The 9,269-nt window shown below is 48.7% G+C and overlaps 1 protein-coding gene across 1 annotated transcript; it reads right to left on the bottom strand.

Moving 5' to 3' along the window:
* Positions 1-430: 430 nt before the first annotated feature.
* Positions 431-7,757, bottom strand: LOC134417004 (endonuclease domain-containing 1 protein-like). Its single transcript, XM_063153665.1, has 3 exons — positions 7,602-7,757; positions 5,236-5,554; positions 431-2,259 (listed from the first exon to the last, which is right to left on the bottom strand). Exons 2-3 carry the CDS (start codon positions 5,518-5,520, stop codon positions 1,717-1,719), a joined length of 828 nt encoding a protein of 275 aa, XP_063009735.1. The 5' UTR covers positions 5,521-5,554; positions 7,602-7,757; the 3' UTR covers positions 431-1,716.
* Between the last annotated feature and the right edge of the window lie 1,512 nt (positions 7,758-9,269).

Here is a 9,269-nt window from a genome sequence, read left to right as displayed (position 1 = left end):
TGCGGTCACAGCTGGGACACCAGCACACCTGGAGACACCTGCATGGGGCTGCCTCACTCTGCAAACCCACCAGAACCTGTGTTTTAGTGCAGCCCCCAAACAGGTTGGTCCTGGCTGAGCAGTGAGACCCAGCAGGACAATGAACAACAGCTCCTGAGCTGAGATGTCCAGCCCCAAGCTGGCACCTCTGAAAGTGACACAGCTTGCATGAGCTGTTGGCACCCTGGCACACTTGGTTTGTGTCATTCACAGGAGAATGACTGGTGTCTGATGCTGACACTTGTGTGGGTGTTGTGGCATCCTCTGATTGCATTTCACACCCAATGTCCTGCAAGGATGCTCTGGGCACTCTGACTTTACTGGTGGAAGTAGAACTTTCAGTGAGAAGCAAATTGTGGTTTATAAAAGATGCGACCCTGCAATGCAGCACTGCAGCAAATCCCTTTTATTGTAAGCTCTTGCAAACTCCATGATGGGGCACACATTGATCTTTGACAAGCATTGAATACATTTCCCCAAATCAGTTTCCCCTCAATCTGCAGAAAAGTTTCAGAAGCAGAGCAGAGCACAGAACGAAGGTGTCCAAAGAGTGCAGCACAGGAATTCAGCTTTGGCTGCTCCAAGCTCTCTATGGATCTGATGCCAAAGCCTGCCTGTCTGATACAACAGCTGCTGCTCTCAAGGTGCACTTTCAAAAGCCACCAAACAAAAGCATGTGCCAGGATCACAGAATCACTGAATTGTTGTGTTTTGGAGGGACTTCTCAGGACCTTCTAGTCCACACTCCAGGCTGCAGCAGGATCAGCGAGAGCAGGTTGTCCAGAATCATGTATTGTTGGGCTTTGGGGATCTCCAGACATGGAGATCTCCAGACAGGATCTCTGGACACCCTGAGGCGCCCTGGTGCCACAGCCTGGCTAAGGAGGTGAGGGACAAGTCAGCTGCACACTCTTGGGGACAGCTGAGGAGGAGAGGACTCGTTCCTCAGGGCTCTCTCCTGACATGGGCAGGAAAGCAAAGCAGCTGGAGGCTCTGCCCACATCTTTGTGCCTTTGAGCAGAGCAGGAGGTGCCCTGAGGGACAGAGCTGGAAACACACCAGAGAAGGAAGCAGCACAGACTCTGACCAGGACATTTGTCCCCCTCTACCCTGCTCTGCTCAGACCCCACCTGCAGTGCTGCCTCCAGCTCTGGGCCCACAGCACAAGAAGGATCCAAAGCTGTTGGAGTGGAGTCCAGTGGAGGCCATGAAGGTGCTCCAAGGTCTGGGGTGTGTCTGCTCTGGGGAGAGGGTGAGAGAGCTGGGGATGTTCAGCCTGGAGAAGACTGCTGAGAGTGCAGTACCTCACGGGTCTCCAAGAGGGCTGGAGAGGGTCTTTGGACAAGGGTATGGAGTGAGAGGACAGGAGAGAATGGTTTCACACTGATGGAGGCAGGGTTAGATGGGATATTATAAAGCAGTAAATTACAGTGAGCAGGCTGTGGTATGAGTAAAAGTTACCCAGAGCTGTTTGACTGCCCCATCCCTGGAGGGGTTCAAGGCCAGGCTGGGGAGGGCTTGGAACAAGCTGGTGTAGTGGAAGGTGTCCCTGCCCATGGATACAGGTCAGATTGAGATGATCTTTAAGGCTTTCAGGTCCCAGCCATACCAAACAATTCTGTGATTCTGTGACATGTGGGAAAAGCCACTGAGCCTTTTCCATTGAGGAAGTGTGGCCTATTTCTGGGAACAGGCATTGTTGAACAGAGTAACCTTTCCACCATAGAGATTGCTCAACCTCTTCTCCAGCTCCTCCAGGCTGAGCTGCTCTACCTTATTCCTGCTGTTCTCAGCGATGGCCCCCCAAGCATCTTTGGGCTCGTTTTTCCCCAGGCAGCAGGCAGCTGACCAGATGTGGCTGGGTCGGTTCACCCTGTTATTGGATACGTAGGTGTTCCCAGGCACAGCACCCGTGATCACATAGGTGGTTGTACAGCCCTGGGTCTTTTGGGGCATTGTTTTGCACTCGTAGGCCATCCACTTGCCCGTGTTGAGAGTGCTGTCCTGGGGCACTATGTTGGTGAGGGTGAAGGTAGCAATCTTGCTCTCTTTACCGCACTGATGGCCACTGGGGCTCAAATGGCCACGGTCCAAACCCTTTAGTCCTTTGTAGTCATCAAGAACAGCCTGGCTCTCTTTGATTTGGTCTAAGGTGAACTTGTAATTATTTATGAGGGTCAACTCGCTTGTCATCTCTTTAAGATTATTTTTACCTATAAGCTGCACAGGGAAAGAAAAAGTGGTGTTAGAATAGGGAATGGGAATAATGGAGAAGATTTCCCTGGAGCAGAAGTCTCTGATGGTCAAGATGCCATTTTTTGTCATCTCAGTGTTGAAAAATGTATGAATCTGAGACAAATCATACACATGCCCCTCCTGCATGAATACAAGAGCTTTAAAGAGCAAGCAGCTCAGAATCTGACTGCTCTCAGTTGCACTTGTGACCTTTGTGATCCAGCCTGCAGCCTGTGCTGGGAGCATGGATGGATGCATGAGACAAAGAGCATTTCCCCTCCTAGGATTGAAAGGCGACTTTGGTGGGACTTCATCTCCCCTGCCAAATCTGCTTCCCTTTCCTCCTGTCTCCACAGCCCAAATATGCCCAGGGCTCTCCCTGGATCCTCTCACATCATGCTGTGATTCTGTGATTCTGTGATTTTATGTGGAGTTGCTATAGGTGTACCCCAGTCCTGGAACACCAGAGGTTGCCTCCTGTAACCCCATACACAGGGAGATGTGTCAGGAAATCAGTCCTGGAGCTGAGCTTTCCATGGGAGGGCTGCAGTTCATTCAAGGATGAACAGTTTTGCTCAGTAGGCAAAAAGATCTCAGTGTCAATGGAATCTGTTACAGCAGTGCTGGGAATGTGTCCCAGAGCTGATCTGGGCCAGGGAGAATTTTCTGCAGCATTGCTGAAAATAGGTTACTAATGATCAGCCTTTGAGAGGCACCTTTAATCCCAAAAGAGTCCTGGGGAAACGAAATACTCCAAAAACGCCTCTGGAGAAAGTTAAAAAAATATCAAAGGTTTTTTGGGTGTCCAGGGTCCAAGGTCCAGGAGGCAAATGCCAGGTTGGAAAGGGCTTGGAGAACGCTGGTCTGTCCTAGGTTGACTATATGATGCTTTTATCCCCAATCATCTTGTTCTGTTTATGCTGAATAAGAAGTTTTGCACCTTTAAGCCTTGTTCCAGAGAGTGAAGGGGGGAGAGAAGAAGCAGCACTTTGTTTTCAGACACTGCACTCACTTCTCCACATTCCTGCTCCTGGCCTGTGCTGTCTGCGGACGAACAGACAGCAGGACAGAGCTCTCCTTTGCTTTTAGTTAGTTTAGCTACCTGAGGCAAAGAAGTTCCCTGGACTGTGAATTTTTTTGCTTTTTCTTTGGACCTTTACAAACCTGCTCTGGCCTGAACACCAGAGGAACACCAGCAGCTCTCAGGCCGGGCCTGGGCCGCGGCATTTCCCGCACTGAGGGACTGCTAAGAGCCTGAGTGAGCTGAACTGCAACCCAGGGAGGGACTTCTCTGAGTTTGTCACCTTTTTGGGGGCAGCAAGCAGTTTCATTGTTTAATATCGTTTAAGTTTTATTGTTTAATAAACAGGTTTTTTTCCACTTTTCTCCAAGAAAGTATTTTCTCCCGGACAGGTTGCAGGAGGGGCCAATTGAATCTGCTTTCCTAGAGGAGCCCCTTTGGGGGTTCTCTCCAAAATTTGCCCTGAACCAGGACATGGTCTAACAGCAAGTGGCCTGGCCCATGCAGGGGAGTTGGACTGAGATGGTCTTTAAGGTTCCTTCCAACACCAACCATTCTATGATTCCTCAAAAAGAGAGAATGTGGAGGCTGCAGTAGTGCAAGGCCAGATTAGGTGCTTGAGTTCCTATGCAACAAATGAAATTATTATTTTTTTCATAACTTCAACATCTTTTGGTTCATCTTTAGGCAAACATATTTAGCCTTCCTTTGGAGTAGGGCATGTGGTTTCCCCCTCTGGCTCACCTTCCCCCGTAGCTGTCCTGCTACTCTGTCCTTACCAATGACAGGAATTGCTTCTTTTTCTCTTCTGCAATTGGCCTGGTCTGTTCTCCTGAGGTTTGTCTGAAGGACATTTGGGAAGGCTCTAGAGCTTGTGGAGTTCTGTCTGTCTGCTGGATACTTCTGGAGCAAGCCTGAGCCAAAGGTGCTCAGGGGTCACTGCCCATAGGTGGAGATCCCACCCTTGTGACTTGACCAACACTGATGCTCCTCTGTGGAGAGCCTGAGGGGCCATTCCCTGGTTTAGGGAAACACAAAAACTTCCCCCAAAAACCTGTTAGACCCTGTGGGCTCCTTCCCCGGTTCCTATGTCTGTTTCTATGCCCCTGAGTCACATCTCCCTATTCCCTGATTGGCCCTCATCTTTGCACTGCCCTGAGGCCAAGCTGACCCCCAGGCCCCTTGGCAGACCAAAATTTTCACCCTGTATGTTTGGGACCTGAACATCAGCCCGCTTGGCTGAATAAAACATCTCTGCATTTTATGCAAAGGCCTCTTAGGCTTCCTTACCCTAGACTATGCTAGCAGCAATTCAGCTTGCTACGCTCCTCGCATCTCACTGCTAGAAATGTCCCTCCAAAAATCCCTCCCCAGTTAACATGATCCTCTCATCTCCAGTGCCTTTTCCCTGAGGCTTTGTCCCTGGGCCATCTCACCCCTTCTGTGTTTCTCCTCACTTCTCTAACACCAATCACAAAGCCTGTTTAACACTTCACTGGGAGCAGATAAGCTCTGACAGGGATGCAGAACAGCTCAGGGCAAAGTGGGGATCAGAGCCCAGCAGGACTGTTGGTCCCTCAAGTTTTGCCTCTCCTGGATGCCTTTTCCCCATCACTTGGTCAGCCAGCAGAGCAGGGCACAGGGAGGGGAAGCATTTGACTTTGTCATGTCATGCCAAGTAATGTGATTTGCTGTTCCTGTCAGGTGAGGGCAGAGAGCTGGGCACCTTTGGGATGTGATTCATCTCATGATCCTGCTCATGTCTGAGAAGACCCAGAGGAACCATGTGGTGCAGGTGTTTGAATTTCAATGCGGACATTCCCATCTGTGTGTCTATTTGCATGTGTGTATTGGGGTGTTAGGAAATACAAATGGTAATTTAGATGTTGGAGATCATCTCCAAGTGGCTGGAGGGTGAAGTGTGTAAGAGGGACACTCACCTGTGGCTCAACAAGCCAGTACCCTGGAGGTCTCTTGTCAGATCCAGGTTCATATTTGTAAGCAGAGTACACTGGAATTCTCCTGTCTCTGTCGTACAGGGTGGCATAGTGATACGAGTTGTTGAAGCGCTGACAGATCCGGGCTGGGTTCTTTGGATTCAGGGCATCATTTGGGGGAATCCTCGCATAGAAGAACCCAGCACAAGTAGCAAAGGAATTCACCACCTCGCTGTGTCCCAGCCAGAGGCAGCTGGCCAACACCTGCAGCAGCAGCAGCCCCAGCATGGTGGCAGGATTTCAGTGAAGGGCTCTTGCTCCCCTGGAAGGCAAATGCAGAGTGACACTCAGCTTGGAGAGAGCAGGTCATGGCCTGAAGCGTTTTGGTGAAGGGGGACAGACCTGGCAGACGAGGTCACCATGAGAGACCAGGAAATGAGTAATTTCTGTCCTCCTGAATATGGAAAAATCACGAGGGCAATAACAGTAGAACCTAAAAGAGGGTTTAGGTGCCCAGAGGAGGCAGCAGTGGGAGCACTCAGCCTGTAGGAGGAAGGAGCCAAACCCACCAGGACTGCAATCAGCTCTCACAGCAAAGGGATCTTGCAACTGAGGCACAGCCCTGGGACAAGGTCACCTTTGCCCACCTCCCTCCTGCTCTCAGCACCTTCCCACAGCACACACCTGCAGCTGGGCACGGACTCTGCTCAGCCCCCTGCCATGCTCACCTGGGCTTTAATCTCATGGGCCATTGGGCAGGCAGAGAACAGCAATGCTGCACTGCCTACAGCTCTCTGGCCCCATCCAGGTGCACACAGACACTCAGCTCTTCCAGTCAGACCCAACACTGAACCCCAAATCATCCACCTGGGCTCCTGCCTCTCAGCTGACATGGGGCCATGGGTGTCCTGCTGCTCACCTTGCATTTCCACGTTATCCAACCCCAGACTCTGAACTTGCAGGCACAGGGAGGGAGCAAATGAAGGGGCCAAGCAGATGGCAGCAGCAAGCATGAGGGATAACACCTCTATCTTATCAGCACAATGCCTGCTGCAATGCCAGCCCTGAGGGGCAGCTCTTGCCCTGGTTGCTTGGGATTCGTGCTGATGCCCTTCTTCAGATTTGTTGATTGATTTCATTGGGCACACAAAGGCACCATTGCAGGGATTTCTTGGACAGCCACCTGTCCTGTTTTGTCTTTCTCAGTGCTAATGGGATTTTCAGCAGTCAGTAAGATCATTCCTTTATGAGAAACCTGCTGAAAAGCTCCCTGGGATGATGGAAACCACACGAGGGGCTTTGTCTCCTTTCAGAGGCAGCACAGGTTTGGGAGAGCAAGGATGCTTACATTTGCATTGCCAGACACTCATTGGACAGATTTAATATCATCAGCATTTGGGATAAGGCAGCTGGGACAGGCAGCTCAAAGGGTTCCTGGCACACAAAGCTGCCACAGCCTCTAAAGCACAAAGCCCACCTTGGGCTGGCCAGGGGCTGAGCTCAGCACTGCTGAAGGCTTGACAAGTCCCCTTGCACATTTGCCCTTGTCTTCTTCTTCTCCCTGACCCTCATCTCTCCCTTTCCACTGGATTCAGGATGCTGAGCTGCACACAGCCCTGCTCTGACCCAAGATATCTGGTCCTTTTCATCTTTTCCAGCCCTGGATCAGGAATGTGGTGACCAATGAGCTGCAAACTGAGAACTGCAACTACCAGTCGGGACTTTTTACAGTACTCTGCAGAGCATGCCCAAAGCTGCCCCAAATCAAGCAGAGAAGGGTCTGAAAAGTCCATCTGCATGATCCACTCCTGGAGATTGAAATATCTCTAACTAACCTAATATCTACTTAAACAGATTCATAGAAATGTATGTACCATGAGAAGGAGCAGCACAGGATTCTGCTCGCAGCCCCAAAGTGGCAGAGGAGTCTCAAATGCCTCTGCTGCAGTGTCACACTCTCTGGGTTTATATGCTCTCCAGGAAGAGACAGTTGTTATATTTCCCAAGAAGCCTTTAGAATAAATTTTCTCAGTTGTTCAGACCACACCTAAGTTAGTCCAGTGGTTTTTTGCAAGGTCATGGGTGAAATTTTCTTACTCGATAATCTCCCCCTTCCTTCTTGTTCTACAATTTGATGTTAATTTCCAGGTGAGCCTGCTTGAGTTTCCCAAATCTTTCCCTCCTTCCTTTCCTTCCTGACTGACAGAAAATACCAAAATGCTGCAAAATTCGATGCATTCATAAGCTCTGATTGCTCCTTGGAGCTCAGCAGCTCCAGCCTAGCCTTTGTCCATATAAATATTTATTTTAAAAAGTCAGGAAAGACTTTGAATATTGGAATCAATGGTGAGGAGGGAGAAAGAGCTTACCTTGGTGCAGAGTCTCAGAACAGGCAGCTGGATTGTTCCTTATGTCTTCTCCCAGGATAAAGGAGAGTTTGAATCCTCAGGAGTGCACATGAAATATATAGCCAGGCATAAACTTGCCCCTTGTTATATATAGAGAAATTTTCTATTTCTATTCTATGTGCACACCCACCCTGAAATGTGCTGACTGTTGTTTGTCATAGTTTCCCAGAATTTCTCCCAGATTTGCTGCCTTGCAGCATGTATGTGAGGATAGGTTAACTGTATACCCAGTCATGAAGTTTCCCTTTTGGGTAAACAGTGAATTCCACAGAAAAGAGAAGTTTCTATTTTTATTTAGGAAGTTGGTTCACAACCACTCTGAAAGATGCTGACATTGCTTTAGTTTCCTCAGGATTTCTCCTAAATTTGCTGACTTGCAGCATTGCATGTCAGGGTCAGCTAACAGGGTCTGGTGTGTTCCTTGATCCTTTCATCAATCCCACCAGCTGCAGCTGCTGCTGCTCCAGCACCTACACGTGTTTCTGCTCCTAACAGAACAGCTCTGCTGACATTGGATGGACTGGCCTGACTCTGATACACTCAGATATTCACAGTCTGTCCTTCTGCAGCCTCCCTGAACATCATTGCCATGGCCAGGCTACAAATATTCTCTTGCCTGGTTGCCAGGGTATTACTGCGCCTGAGTGGGTCGCAGCTGGTGAGAGAGAGATGGTGAATCTTGTTTCTTGAATCAGAAGGCTTGATTTATTAAGATATTATATAATACATTAAGACTATACTAAATAGAATATAGAGAGAGGTTTGCAGAGCAGCTAGGCCAGCTAAGAATAGATAGAAAAGAATCCACAACAAAGTTGTGCCCAAGGACTGAGTCCCTGGCTTACACTGGTGATTGCCCCTTAATTATAAACATAGGAAATGAGCCAATCAAGGTGTTCCTGTTGCATTCCAGAGCATCTGATAATAATTGTTTACCTTGTCTTCTGAGGCCTCCAGAAGATGCAGAAGTCCGAAAGAAAGGATTTCTGTGGAGAAATGTCTGCAACATCTCACCTTTCTAAATTGTGTAAAATAAAAGAAAAATGCTGATGTTGAATGAACAGGAAATTTCTTCACCTATAAAATATAGGATACTAATAAATCACTAAAACAGTGCTACAATATAAGAAAATTGCAAGAAACAATGCGAAGAGAATTCAAGTCCATGCAGCTGAGTTTCAGGAACAGTCCATCAGCTGAAGTTGTTTCTTTTGGACATCTGAGAATCCTTTTTGTCCTGAAACAGCATAACACAATTTTAAACAATTTTAAACAATTTAAAACAATTTGAACAATTTTTAGAATGTCCTTTTCTGGCCCTTCAGTGCTTCAGTGCTTCAGAGCTGCTGCCTGCTATTTTCAATCTTTTTTAATTTAATTTTAATTTTTTTTTTTTTTTTATCGAAAAGCAAAAGAGCAGCAGCCGAGCAGAGCAGTGCCAGAGAAGGAAAGTCCCTGGGGGCCCTGGCCCATGCTGGACCAGGAACCCCAAAACTGGCTCACAAAGGGGGACCAGGACCGGTAGGAGAAACCTGAGTCCCCAAAAACATAAGGAGGCCATGCAGTGGGGCCAGCCCGGGAATTTTTTGAGCCCAACGGCCCAGGCCAAACCCATGAGGAAGGCTCTGC

The sequence above is a fragment of the Melospiza melodia genome, chromosome 4 (genome assembly GCF_035770615.1).
Source record: "Melospiza melodia melodia isolate bMelMel2 chromosome 4, bMelMel2.pri, whole genome shotgun sequence".
Lineage (NCBI taxonomy): Eukaryota > Metazoa > Chordata > Aves > Passeriformes > Passerellidae > Melospiza > Melospiza melodia.
This window is presented reverse-complemented; position numbering and strand designations above follow the sequence as displayed.